The 15,257-nt window shown below is 40.6% G+C and overlaps 1 protein-coding gene across 1 annotated transcript in view; it reads left to right on the forward strand.

Annotated features, from left to right (window-relative positions):
• Positions 1-1,715: 1,715 nt before the first annotated feature.
• Positions 1,716-15,257, forward strand: part of LOC148021564 (deneddylase) — a 57,092-nt gene continuing 43,550 nt past the window's right edge. Inside the window, exons 1-3 of the mRNA XM_087696990.1 lie at positions 1,716-2,497; positions 2,615-2,800; positions 2,978-3,454. Of these exons, the coding sequence (XP_087553116.1) occupies positions 1,946-2,497; positions 2,615-2,800; positions 2,978-3,454 (1,215 nt within the window). The 5' untranslated portion in view covers positions 1,716-1,945. The remainder of the gene's footprint in view (positions 2,498-2,614; positions 2,801-2,977; positions 3,455-15,257) is intronic.

The raw sequence follows: 15,257 nt of genomic DNA on the forward strand, positions 1-15,257 counted from the left end.
GAAAAGAGATAGGGAAAAAGAAGGAAGAGAAAAGTCTTTTTTAAATTTAAATATTTTTTGAGAAGGGGGGAAAGAGAGAGAGAAAATATAAAATTTAAAAGAGAGAGAGAGAAGAAAAAATAAAAGTAAGAGAAAGGGGGCGGAGAGAGAGAGCGAGAGAGAGAGAGAGAGAGAGAGAGAGAGAGAGAGAGAGAGAGAGAGAGAGAGAGAGAAGGATAAAGACGAGAAGAAGAGAGAGAACATGAACATAAAGAGAGAATTATATATAGGGAAAAGATGAAATTTACATACTTTAAGAGATACTGAAGGGAGAGAGAGAGAGAGAGAGAGAGAGAGAGAGAAGAAAACAAGGAAAATTAGGAGAAAGGGGAGGAGAAGAAAAGGGGAGAGAGAGAGAGAGAAGAAAAGGGGAGAGAGAGAGAGAGAAAAAAAAGGAGAGAGAGAAGAAGAAGAGAGAGAATATGAACATAAAGAGAGAGAATTATATATAGTAAAAAGATAAAATTTACATACCTCAAGAGCGTGAGAGGGGGGAAAAAGAGAGAGAGAGAGAGAGAAAGAGAGAGAGGTGGAAAGAGAGAGAGAGAGAGAGAGAGAGAGAGGTTAAAGAAAAAAAAAAATAGAGAGAGAAAAATGAGAAATGGATTGTTGAGCAAAGTTGTGCGATAGCATGTCAACTTTGCTTCCTGCTTCCAAGCAACGAAGCTGCCGTGAAGCGGCCTAGCGTTTCATGCATACGAAGCACATGCGGAACGGTAGTCAATATGAATACATGATCTACACATTTATACTAACCAAAACATAGTATGATGAATATGCTATTGCTACCAACAATATAGGCCATTTGTGAAAGACCATGTTGCATGGCCTCCCATAAAGGAATTATAAACTTTGCACTAGGGATATAATACTCAATATAAACAAGTTATACATAACACAACAACAATCAATTATGGATAATTTGTGTGCAAATGAAAATTAATGTGTATCAACCACCTCCTAACTTGACAAACATTGTACAAATACTAAATAAAATTCTCAAGAAAGTCTTCATGGATGATGAATGTTTCATTGCTTCGAGTGACTTGAATATTAGCTAACTAGCTTCATCAGTACACACAACACCTTAGAAGTTATTGTCCCAATATAAGCGGTAACTAATCACATATGGATTACTGTTCTAGATCATTTTATTGATACATGTCTTCAATAATGAACACTTGATTGCATGTGTGTGAGTACAGACCATCTATCATGGTTTCATACAATGAAACCCCAAACTAAAGAGGAGAAACTTTGAAGAATTAAGAAGTGTCTCGATTTGCTAGGTAGCTTCATCGATACCACTTGTAATATTTTTTTAAAACCATATTTTAAAACAATGTGTCCCCTATTTATTAATTCTTTAGGTACCCTCTTTATAGCCCATACAAGAAGAGTTGATTTGCTCTTAAGAATTGAAGAGCCTATTCATATGCAAATAGTGGTGCAATGGATGCTTGCTGGAGTTTCTTCGCAAGTCTTATGCTCGGATGAGCATGATTTAGCAAACTTTTCCTCAAAGGGCAAAATTGATAGCCAAGAATATGAAGACTTTAGAAGCGAGCTTCTCATGCAACGCACCTTGAAAGTTGATGCCTTAATAGTTGCTCTAAAATGCCTTTCAGTTCTAATGTGTGAATACCGCTATGGCAACACCTTGTAACTTAAAAGCCTGTACCTTAAACGAGAAGAGAAACAATTGCGAGTAATAGGCTAGATTGGTTAATGACATGCTTTGTAGGAAGGAGCAATGGCGGCCTCTCTCCTCCTCGTGCATGTGTCCCTCTGCACGTTACCGAGCTCCATGCATAGGTCAAGGTCAGATGGAAGTCACGCGATAGCCAGGCCTCCTGCAAAATCATACACACAGTAATGTCCGTTTGGACAGTCTTCGGAAGGAGCCATGGTGGCCTGCGTCTTCCCTGCGCATGTGTGCCTCTGCAGGTTACCAGGCTCGGTGCAGCGTGGAAGCATCAGAACTGCTGAGAACAACCACTGCGTTGTGGAGACTTCTCAGCATTTGTTAGTGCACTCAAGGCCTCATCGCCTAGCAAGGAAAATCAGGTGGCATTCGCATTGTAACCGAGCAGCAACACACCCTAATCCAGCTGCTGCTGCTTGGAATAGTGACGATACGCAGGATTTGTCCGATACAGAGAACAGCGCGGACTTCTCCGGGTTCGTGGATGGCACATGGGATTCTGGAAATGACGACGAGATGCTCGCATTGATCACAGGACTTGGAGATTATCTTCCCATAGTGCGGACTTACAGAAATGATTTGTGCACACTGGAAATTTGTGGCTGTGCCGCACGTGCACGAGTCCTTGCTGCAATGGCATCCGATCGAAGCTTTACTGCAGCCAGAGATTTGTTTGTGGGGCGTCGCTTAACTGTATTACAAACCGTTCTTCCTGGTACTTCGGGGGATCATAGTACTGTGTCCACAAAGCTTGTAAGCTGCACTTCTGTCTGCGTGTATTCACCAGAATTGGTGAAGGATGAAATTAACGTAAACATTTCTTCTTTCAATGGTCTTTCAGCCGAAAAATGAGCTCTCATTCGTTTGCAGTTTGCTCCCAGTCTCTCTATTGTGGAAAAAGCCAAGAACTTCTCACTGCCAAACGGGGTTGATGCTGGGGAGTTTGTGCATAAGTTCTTTGAAGCCGTCCAGATGGTGGAGCTTTCAAAATTTTACATTGAGTTTCATTCTCCTGGTACAAGGAGGGATATGAGTGCACTTAAGCAGGAAGAGATGGTGAGAGCATTATCTGATTACGTGGTGAAAAGAATAAAGGACTGAAACTCTTTACATAATCATTCTGCTTATCCTTTGTTTGCGACTTCTCATTCTCTGTCCCCAGCCTTCAAAAAGAAGTGGTTGTAAAGTGGTGCCGTTCTTGCTAATCAAAGTTCTCTGTTTCATAAACCATAGGTGCAAACGATGTGCAGTTTCGAGGCCTCAAGTAACAGTGCTCTGGATGCATTTGGCAAAGCCATTGCAACGTATGCCATCTTTTGTAAGAAGAAAAATGCTTGTGGTCAGGCTCTTCCTGGCATTTTCAGAAAGCTGTGGAGGAAACCAGAATGGGTTCCTAGTTCGAAGGCACCTGTGAAGCTATCTATGCTTTCGGCTGAAGAGGTGCAAAGCCAAGTCAAATATATGCTTGAGAGAGTCACTGGAAAGGATGGGGGCAGATACACTAAGCCCAACCACTCCTGGTGGCCAGCTCCTGCTTTGGCATTGTCCTCTAGCAAAGGTCTTCTTGATGGTGTTACCGAGAACTGGATTATCGAGAATGTGCCTATGCATAAACTACATATTGACCTGGGTCTGTTGGATGGGAAGCTTACAAGAGATTCTCAAAGTACGGAACCAGTAAACGAAATTTTGCTGACTCATGCACAATTGGTACTTTCTTAATAATCTTGGCTCAAATCTAAACAATGATTAGAGATTGGATAACAAATGCTAATAGTATGACTTCTGTTTGCACCTCATTTAATATGCTCAATTTAGGTGTTTGTTAGGGTAATTACATTTTCTTTGTCGTCTAGAAAGTTCAGCTGCAAAATTGACAGACTTTTGGCTTGTAAGCATAATAATACTTGTGCAGGCACGTGTGTGGAAGCTAGGGCAGTTAAAATATTTGCCTTCTTATTGGAGATAAGGGTTCAAATCCCATGGGCTGCTTCATGGGTCCAGAAACTGCTTTCTTTGAAGTAAACCGATGAACATCTTAGTGGGTAATATATCAGAAATTACTATCTACACGTAAGCATCATTATTACCTTGTAGCAACCTGGGCCATATCTGTAGTATATGAGTAAGTATGCTCTGGAATTCATCACTTATGTGCTGTGCTATTGACATGTGGCAGGCTTTTCACTAGAGTGACTTGAATAGCTACGCATCAGTGGAGGATTGGGTCTCAGTGCATATTGAATTGGAAATAATCTCTCATGAATGTGATGGCCACCCATTAGTGGACAAATATGCCTGCCTTGTACATTGAATCTCTGGAATGGCTTGTGCAACTTCCAGTGTTGACTTGATGGCCAGCCCTGCAAGGGAAGAGAGAAAATTTTCTGACCTTGGTTTCTCAAATTCATATGCAGGGCCCAGGCAGTTCTTTGCCAAAATCTCAACACAGTAAAGTTAGCTGCATACAGTGAGCGAAATTATTGCAGAAATCCTTCTAAATTGCAATGGCAGTAGATGAAGTTGCCTAGGGCTGTTGAGGTCCCAAGCGACTTTGAATACAGAAGTAGATGGCTGAAGAGGCTGTTTCTAGCTGAGATGATGGCTGACGTGGCTTTGGGATGTATCACTTCACCTCTGGATGCGTGCAACTGCTGGTTCTGGTCCTTGCTTTTTGCACTCAAACTTTCGAGTTTGGCCTTCCAACTTTCTAGTGTTTGTCAGCATTATTTCATGAGTTTAGCTTCTCACAAAACTTTTTAAGTATAATAAATTTTCTTTAAAAAATAGGGCTTGGACAGTGTCTATACTACATATATGGGATCTCGAGACTTAGATGCTTCTTTGACCTCCAAAGATGGGGCTTGGATGTTGTCAAAGCTACATAGATGGAGTCTTGAGACCTGAAAGTGTACGATCCAATTCATGCAAATGTCCCCTCCCTTTTTTATGGAGACTTGATCAAATATCTTCTTTGACCTCCAAAGGTAGGCCTTAGATGTTGTCAATACTCCATATATGGGATATTGGGACTCGAGATCGTACTATCCAATTTATGCAAATGTCTTCTATTCAATTTTTTTTTTTTTTTGGGGGGGTGGGTTGATTTTCGTGGGGGAGAGATCGAATATTTGACCTCCAAGATTGATTCCATCTAGAATCAAAAATTGAGTGAAGAGTCGCAAAACATAGATGGATCACTTAGCCACAATTTCAGGTTTATGCATAATTTATGATTAGAGTTTTTGCTTGGTTTTCATGAAAAAATCAACCCTAAGACAACACATGCAGTAAAAGGTCAAGCATGTCTTTATGAAAATATATGATCCCTTCAGCCACTTAATTGTCATTCAACTCCACATGTGGAAGTCCAATGATGTGAACATAAATCCTTTAGGCCTTCCAGGATTGATTCATAATCACACAGTCCAATTGTGCACAGCTCGTTCAATGTTGGGCAAAACAATCCAAAGCCATTATTAGGGTTTGCTAATTAGGCAGTCCATCCATATCTCACCTAATTTGTGTGCGCGATGAATCAATCCTTTCAAGACATTTTTGCAAACAACACACCTTACTTTCTAACCCTTTTTGGACAAAACATGGATGTTTTGTTGCTAGGCCACATAACACAACACATTATGGCATCAGTGTGTGAACTATCCCTTCTATCCCAGCCCTAACCCTAACTTATCCCTACAAGAGGTGCTGTCCACTTTCAGTTACTAGATTGCTACCAATCTCCATGCCCTCTTGCTGGTCACTCCATGCCCACTGCTGCTGATCTCTTCACCTTCCTGCTGCTGCACCAACATTAGTGACTGTTTGCTGCACTTTGCCATCTTCAGTGGCCTGTCCTCTCTGGTTGCTTCTTGATGCCATCATATCCAGCCATTGCCATCATTTGCAACATGTCCTCACCTTCAGACTGCCGTTACAGCAGTGTTCCTGTTGCAGCACCTGTTATACATTGTAATCACTATCATTCACAGCCTTTCAACTGCTGGTTGCTGCTTAGCGCTTCAGTTGCAGCAGGTTTGACACCAGCTGCTATCATGACAGTCACGTTTGTGTGTATCAGCAGTCCAGCAGTTGTCTTGGACAACACACCCTCTCCATCAGCCACTTGACGCCTGCATTTGGTAGTCCAACCTCTCCTCTTGCTTGTGGGCAGCTTTTGAGTTGCTGCAGTTGCTTATTTTAGTCAAATCTTTCTGAAGGTCTGTTGCGTTTGCTGTCAATTGCCACATTCCCTCATCCTCGGAGACTTCACCCTTATTCTTTGGCATTGAGAGATGGTGTCACGGTGGTTTGCTGCGTTTGGGATCTGTTTGGAGGAAGACATACTCTTCAGCATCCCTCAACTTGCTCCAAGAAGCAGTGAGTGTTAGACAACTTCTGCTCTATTGGGCTTGTTGGTTGTACTGGGCTTATGCTCATTATACTATCATGTCATTCTTTGGGTGATTGTGTACTTCGCTGTCAACCAAACTGTTTGAGCTCATTTGTTCGTGAGAGTTGGCTGACATAGTATTAGAGCTAGATACTTAAGGGCACCTAACTCATTGTGAGCACTAGGTTTACTAGCAACCATGGACTAACTCATGATGTCCCAGCTTGAATCACCCAAGCTCTCACCTTTTGAGCAATGGCTATCAAGATTTGTCATAAGAGAGTGAAATGACACTAAAGCAGAGGATGGATATCCTTGTATCTGAGTTGCTTTGGGTAGATGTCTAGGGGGCATGAGGGGGATACCCAACATTGCCATCTTGGGGGGAGACAGGTGTGCACACTTGCAAGTGGGTGTGAGGTATGGTTGCATATGGTTGACATTTTTAGCAATAGAGTATTGGGGTGCAACTGAAGATGTTCCACGCAGGAAAGCATTGCCTATATATGTCGTCTCAATGAGTTATGACATGCTGGCCATGGTGGTCTTTATGGAAAAATCTGGGATTTCCTTGACCAGCCCACAACAATACTTCTCAATTTGCTTCAAAAGGGGGACAGCACAATAAGAAGTGACCAACAACAATAACTTCTTATTGTATTGCTCCAAATTCTTGCATTGTGATGTATCCAACTTATTCCAAGCAGGCATAATATCCACTTCAAAGGTGCTCGCCAACTAATTAAAAGCGAACAATTGCTTAAATTGTACCCACGTTGATGATGCTCCAGCTTATATCAAAATTGTGAACTACCATTGCAATGCATTCCCTTCTAAAAATGTGACTGTCTTTTGGATCTTAGAGGATTTGGTGAAGGTACCTCTTGAGTATGTTGCATCAAACTACTAATGGCTGCAAAAAGGGTGGTACATTTGCTGTATTTGCAGTATGAACAGCACCATATGAAGCATTTGCATGACGAGCATTCATTCCTTGAGCCCCATACACACTAGGGGATACAAATGCATTACCATACATGCTACATTGTGCCCTAGGCATCATGCTAACATTTCTATACAGTATGTTGCATCGAACTACTAGTGGTTGCAAAAAGGGTGGTACATTTGCTGTATTTGCAGAATGACCAGTTCCATATGAAGTGTTTGCATGACGAGCATTCATTCCTCAAGCCCCATACACACTAGGGGATGCAAATGCATTACCATACATGCTCCACTGTGCCCTAGGCATGATGCTAACATTTCTATACATAGGGTTTTGCATTCCAATTGCCAATGCCCGGAAACATTGGGTTTTGCATTCCATACATTGGTTGCTGCATACCATATGGATTCATACCATACATCCCAATATTTAGTCCTTGGCGAGCCATTGTATGGAAGATAGTTACACCACCAAAGTATCTTCTATTAAGTGAAGAATCATTACCCACTGATTACCTCTAAAACAGCCCCACTGTAGTAATTTACCTGAAGTTTCTTTAAATGGGGAGCAATTCTAGAGAGTTTCTATGTCCCACATTCAAAAACCTAATTTGGGAGGATCCTTTTGTATCTTCAAATAGATAGCATATCTACCATTTAACTCTATCCTTGTGAAACCAACCTTCTTTCTGTGGATGGATGGTAATTTCCTAATTACAACTTAGTTACAGCAGTAATATTTATTACAAAACTGAGAAATGCAAATTAACTTACAATCTTGGACAATGGACATCTTGTTGGCTCAAAAGTAGCGCCCCTTTCGGTATTTATTTAACTTAATTGAAGAAGAAGTTGATGTACAATGGGATTCTCCCAATCCCTTTTGGTATTCCAACTCTTCTTATTATCTAAAATGACCAGCAAGTCTTCAGTCTGATATGCCCCTCGATTCGGGCAGTCAATTGGCCTTCATTTGCTTTGATGGAGATGGAAAATGCCTCAAATCCATTGATTTGTTGGTCCCTCCACTTGAATTTGACTAAAAATAGCTTCAACCTTGTTGAATCCAAGTCTTGGAGCTTCCAATTTTTGGCACGCTTCCTAAGGTTGTTGCTAAACCCTAATTTCTACTGCAGATTAGGGTTTACAACAGAGAAATCAGAAATTTCTCAACTCTTGGTGATCTCAATGTTATAATCTTTGAAGCAAGGTAGTAGAAAGGTTGGGAGATGAGAGAGAATGTTGAGGAGAGATAATTCAGACTTTCTTCGCGAAAAACTGAAGAAAATCTGTCATTTACTGTTGCTGCACTGTCTCAACAGCTTGTAGATGCAAAGAACTGAATAAAATCAGTCATTTACTGTTGCTGTCCTGTCTCAATAGCCTGTAGATGCTGTCACCTGTTGTTGATTGGTTTTCTCAATAGCCTGTAGATGCTGCCACCTGTTGTTGATCGGTTTTCTTGTGCCCTTGGCTGTCTCACGTCCTCCAATGGTTGTAAATCAGATCAGCAACATCTCCTCTCTCTCTCTCTCGCAAGCTAAATTCACTCAAATGTCTCAATCCAACCTCTAAAGACGTTTTTTAGTCTTGTATGGGCATTTTTGATAAATGGCAAACTTCTCAAATGGTTTTTCTAGCATTATTCATAATTAAATATTAATTTTCAGTCTTTAAATATTTAAAATTAATCTAATCATTTTTGTAGTGTCTTGAAAAATAATCTAACAGGCCAATAACTAAATTAGGTAGGTAATTTCCATTCTTGAGTATCTTTGGGCCATTTTTGACCATCAGATTGACGTTAGGTACCATTAAACGCCACTTCTCTAGTGTCAGTGGCCAAATGAATGACCTAGGCTAACAACTAAGACTAGATATAACCAAGTACGTGTGTGGCATAACTTACAACAACTTTTGCCTTTGACACCCCGTGATTTCCTTGAGTCCCTTGGGTCTCGGGCGGCTTGTAAACTTACTCTAACCCCAGTTACACCTCACGTGTGCAACTTTTACTTAAACATGTGGTTAGAAATTAATCCACATGTTAAGTGAGTTTCAAAAATACATGTCCTCATGACACCAGGTTTAGAAATTAATCCACATGTTAAGTGAGTTTCAAAAATAGGTGTCACGAGGACATGTATTTTTGAAACTCACTTAACATGTGGATTAATTTCTAACCACATGGTTAAGCAAACACTGCACATGTGAGGTGTATCTTGTGTTATGAGGACATGTATTTTTGAAACCTCACTTAACATGTGGATTAATTTCTAATCACATGGTTAAGTAAACGTTGTACACGTGAGGTGTAACTGGGGTTAGAGTAAATTTACAAGCCTGGGATCTGAAGAAATCACGGGATGTCAAAGGCAAAAGTTGCTACAAGCTATGTTGCATAAGTACTTGGTGGTATGCGGTGCCAGTTATTGGCCTAGGTCATCCATTTGGCCATAAGTGTCAGTTGGTGACACTAGAGAAGTAGCGTTTAATGGTACCTAACGCCAATCCGATGGTCAAAGATGGCACAGAGACACTTGGGAATGGAAGTTGCCTAGGCAATTTAATTATTGGCCAGTCATATTATTTTTCAGGCATCGAAATAATCATTAAATTAATTTTAAAATGCCCATGCAAGATTGAAAAACGTCTTTAGAGGTTGGAGAGAAGCATTTTTATAAATTCAGCTTGCAAGAGAGAGAGAGAGAGAGAAGAGGTTGCTGGTCTAATTTGCAGCCATTGAATGACCTTTTGAGGTTACCAAGGGCAGGAGAAGACCTATAAACAGTAAGAGGCAGCCTCTATAGGTTGTTGAGACAGGGCAGCAGTTGTAAATGATCGATTTTCTTCAGTTTTTTGCATCTACAAGCTGGTGTGGCAGGATAACAGTTGCATTTAACTGATTTTTAGTCATTCTTCGGGACAAAACTCTGAATTTTCTCTCTCTATAGCTTTCCCTCTCATCTCCCAACCATTTCACATTCTTGCTTTGAAGATCTTAGCATTTGGACCCTTGGAGGCTGAGAAATTTCAGATTTATCTGCTGCAAACCCTAATATGCAGCAAAAATTAGGGTTTAGCAGCAGCCTCGAGAATTGTGCCAGAAATTGGAAGCTCCAAGACTTGGAATGAACAGGCCTGAAGCTGTTTTAGCCTATTCAAGTAGAGGGACCAACAAATAATTGAATTTGGGACATTTTCCATCTCCATCAAAGTGAGTGAAGGCCAATTGAGCGCTCGAATCAAGGGGAAAAATAGATTGAAGACTTGCGGGTCACTTTTGGACAGCAAGGGGAGTTGAAATAACGAAAGGGATTGGGAGAATCCCATTGTAAATCAACTTTTTCTTTAATAAAGCTAAAGAAATATCGGAAGGGGCGCCAATTTTGGGGCCAATTGGGTGTACATTGTCCAAGATCAGTAGATAAATTTGTATTTTCAGATTTGCATTTATTGTTTGTTGCTGTAATTAAGTTGTAATTAGGGACTTACCACCCATGCCCGGAAGGAAGGTTGGTTTCATGGTTCTATCGGCGGGATACCATCAAATCCTTTGAATTGGTGGGCTTGTGGTACTTGATTGCAACTTGGGACTACTGCATTATTGCTGAAATGGTTCTTAGCAGTGAATTACAGCAAGCATGTCTTCACATGGTGATATGGGATTAAGCGGAGAGGATGCATCACTCTTTGGTCAATCACACGGTGAAGGGGAAAATGCAATGACTGATGTTGGGTATGGTTCTCAGCATGGACAGCATGCTGAAAATGTGGGAAATGACCCAAATGTTGGCACTTCAATGCATTAAGAGGCTGATGACCAGCAAGGGGCTGAAGAATTTGATGATAGCTTCAAGGATCGAATGCGTACTTTCACTGCAGCTTTGAAACTGTATATTTGCATCCGTTATGCTGGGGGTGTAATCAGTTATGCTTGTTATGGCATTGGTTTGGCTTGGTGAAGCATCAGTTAATGATCATCAGGGGCTGATTATTGAATGTTGGTTCTTAGCGTATGATCATTAATATTCAATGGTATTTAGATCAGTTTTTGATAAGCTTGAGAGCCGTTTATGGTGACTTTTTGGATCAGTTGTGCATCAATTTTTGCAGTGATTTTGCTGGTCAGTTTTTGCAATGAGTTTGTGATCAGTTTGGGGTCACATTTGCAGCAGTTTGTGATGAGTGCTCAGATCAGCTAGTGATCAGTTGATGATAAAATTATGCTTAGTTTTCAATGGTTTACATCTAGTTCCATGGACAACAGCATATGTTATGATGCCATTGATGTTTTAGCCATGGTTTATGCTCGGTTATGCTATGCTATGGTTTGATATTGCCAGATGAGTTGTGCTCATGAGGAATGGACATGTCACATGATAATCTGGCAATGTTTTTGAGATTCTTTGCGAGTCTTATGTTATGTTATGTTGGCTAGTAATTTTCAGCATATGTTAGGCATATGAAATGGTTGCACAGTAGTGCGCAATGTTGTGTTGACTATGATGCCCTATGGAAAATTCCAGTGTAGTACTTTGCTTTTGATGCATTTGGCAGTGCAATCGAGGACGATTGCAACAAGGGGGAGGGTTGTCATGAGGACATGTATTTTTGAAACCTCACTTAATATGTGGATTAATTTCTAATCACATGATTAAGTAAACGTTGTACACGTGAGGTGTAACTGGGGTTAGAGTAAATTTACAAGCCTGGGATCCGAAGAAATCACGGGATGTCAAATGCAAAAGTTGCTATAAGTTATGCTGCACAGGTACTTGGTGGTATGTGGTGTCAGTTGTTAGCCTAGGTCATCCATTTGGCCATAAGTGTCAGTTGGTAACACTAGAGAAGTTGTGTCTAATGGTACCTAACGCCAATTTGATGGTCAAAGATGGCACAGAGACACTTGAGAATGGAAGTTGCCTAGCCAATTTAATTATTGGCCAGTCAGATTATTTTTTAGGGCACCAAAATAATTATTAGATTAATTTTTAGTATTTAAAGACTGAAAATTAATATTTAATTATGAAAAATGTTGGAAAAATCATTTGGGAAGGTTGCTACTTGTCATAAATACCCATGCAAGACTGAAAAACGTCTTTACAGGTTGGAGAGAAACGTTTTTATAAATTCAGCCTGCAAGAGAGAGAGAGAGAGAGAGAGAGAGAGAGAGAGAGAGAGAAGAGGCTGTTGGTCTGATTTGCAGCCATTGGAGGACCTTCTGAGGCTGCCAAGGGTAGGAAAAGACCAATTAACAGTAAGAGGCAGCGTCTATAGGTTGTTGAGACAGGGCAGCAGCTGTAAATGACCGATTTTCTTAAATTATTTGCATCTACAAGTTGGTGTGGTAGAGCAGCAGCTGCATTCAACTGATTTTCAGTCATTCTTCGCGACAAAACTCTGAATTTTCTCTCTCTACAGCTTTCCCTCTCATCTCCCAACCATTTCACAGCCTTGCTTTGAAGATCTCAGCATTTGGATCCTTGGAGGCTGGGAAATTTCAGATTTCTCTGTTGTAAACCCTAATATGCAGCAGAAATTAGGGTTTAGCAGCAGCCTCGAGAATCATGCCAGAAATTGGAATCTCCAAGACTTGGATTAAACAAGGTTGAAGCTGTTTTTAGCATATTTAAGTGGAGGGACCAACAAATAATTGAATTTGGGGCATTTTCCATCGCCATCAAAGCGAGTGAAGGCCAATTGAGTGCCCGAATCAAGGGGCAAAATAGATTGAAGACTTGCGGGTCACTTTGGACAGCAAGGGGGGTTGAAATACCGAAAGGGATTGGGAGAAGGCCATTGTAAATCAACTTTTTCTTCAATAAAGCTAAAGAAATACTGGAAGGGGTGCCAATTTTGAGGCCAGTCAAGTGTGCATTGTCCAAGATCAGTAGATAAATTTGTATTTTCAGATTTGCATTTATTGTTTGCTGTTGTAATTAAGTTGTAATTAGGGGCTTACCATCCATCCGCGGAAGGAAAGCTGGTTTCACCTTGTCTTGCAAGTTTTAGCCATCAGCTCTCTTTCATTAGCTGTCTAGTTTCTAGCGTGTTGAGAAATATGCAAGCACACTTCTAGGATAGCCTCTTGTATGGAGCAGTAAGGTAGGGAACATGCAACAGCCTAGAAAAAGTGCCTTGTATCCCATAGGCATAGTGAGGAAAAGTGGTACCATCTTGCAACTATAAAAGAACGTACTTGACAATCATTTGAATATGAATGCTATTGTACTTTGTACTTTCAGTCTTGTCCATATCTACTCAAGATTGTGTTTATGAGTTCAAGCTAATCTATCTTGGTACCTAATTGACTTGAGTAATACTCTAAGTCATCATGCTTCTTGTCCATGAATTCCAACCACCATAGCTGAACCTTGCTCAAGGATCTGTGTTTTTCAACATGGTATCATAGCTATGGTGAGCATGGTTCAGCTTAGCTCATTGCTCCTCTAGCTTTTCACAACCTAAGCTCAGCTTAGTTTCAATAAAGTCTTCATCTCTTTACTTCATCTTTACTCTACACCTCTTGACCTCCATAGCCAACAGTACCCACCTGTATTGGAGTGTGTGGATCTCTCCATACAAAGCATATATCTCAACGAGTTTCTTTCTAGATATCTTTCCCTTGACTTCTTGTGCAACCCCTTGTCACATCACATCATAACATTGGCCTCTCTCCTGCTCAGCATTTCAATTTTTCTAGCTTGTTGTAAGATTTGCGTCGTCCACTTGTTGCACAGCTTGCATCATCTACACACTCTGCGATTCATTCTGTGAGCACAGGACAATGGAAGCGTGCTATCTGAGCTACCTTCTCACCAGAGGGTTCAATAGATAATTGCCTCCTTAAGCTACTGGAATCGAAGATTCAGACGGGTACTGAAACCCTAAAGTAGGCAGCCATAGCCATTAGTCTTCAAGCTCATAAATCTCTTTATTCTCTCACTTCTTTGACCTCAACCAAGTCAGTGCCACTCCGATCTGGTGTTTCACTCAGTTTCCAACAAATCAAATTAGCATGGAGGGGAAGTTCAACATCAAGTTGAACAATATAAGCAAAGATTCACTGTCATGCCGCTTGAAAGGAATAGACTTCAGTCTTCCACACATGGTAGACAAGGATAAAGTTAATCTTCATGAAGAAAGGTCTATGGTCAATAACTAGTGGATAGGAGAAGAGACCTAGAAATGCTACTCTTGCAGCAATATGGGAAAAGAGTGATGACAAAGCCCAAGCAATCATCAAGCTTGAGCTTGATGATAGTTATATCCACTATGTAGACACATGTGATACATCTTATGCTACTTGGGAACAGTCGGACACATTGTTTGGTGTCCAATCCAAATCTTCAAAATATGGATTGAGTTTTTCAAGTTGGATATGAAGGCTAATACATCCCTTGCAACTCACCTTAATTATATGGAAAGTCTGCTAACTTAACTTGCAGGGATTAACTTAAAAATGGAAGAAGACATATGCATTGGAGTCTTGCTTAAGAGTCTTCCTCGAGAATTTGGTAATGTCTCCACTACACTAATTAATATGCCAAATCCAAAGTTGGTAGACATTAAAGCATCGCTCCTTGAAGAAGAGAAGAAGCTCAAAGGTAAAGAGGAAGTAAGCACTTCAAAAGTAGAATAGGTGCTCTATGTTAACAACAAGTACAAAGGGAAGAAAGACATTGTTTGTGACTTTTGTAAAAGAACTGGGCACATTGAAAAATTTTATAATGCTAGGAATAGATCATAGAAGACTTGCCTTGCAACTATCAAAGAAGAAGAAGACCATAAAGAAGAAGAAGAAGACACTCGAGCAGAAAGACAAGCCTCATTAGTCCTTCTATTTCCACTACTTAGACATGCTTTTTTAAGCCTTGTATATACTTGCATTAATGCTCCAATCATAAGCCTTGTAATCCTCATGTAACCTCTACACTATAGGCTCTACACTCTTAGTGGGGCCTCGTGACAGCCTCTAGCTTTATATGGTTTTTTTTTCCATGTCTACACTTAGTAAGGTTTTACTCATGTCAACCTCTATATACTCAGTCTTTTTATGGTTGTGATTGAGGAGGGGTGTTGAGAAATATGCAATCACACTCCTATGATAGTCTCTTTGTATGGAGTAGTAAGGCAAGGAACATGCGATAACCTAGAAGAACTGCCTTGTAT

Source organism: Lygodium microphyllum, chromosome 17 (genome assembly GCF_053477565.2).
Source record: "Lygodium microphyllum isolate KBCC chromosome 17, Lygodium_microphyllum_v1.1.10, whole genome shotgun sequence".
In the NCBI taxonomy this organism is placed as follows: domain Eukaryota; kingdom Viridiplantae; phylum Streptophyta; class Polypodiopsida; order Schizaeales; family Lygodiaceae; genus Lygodium; species Lygodium microphyllum.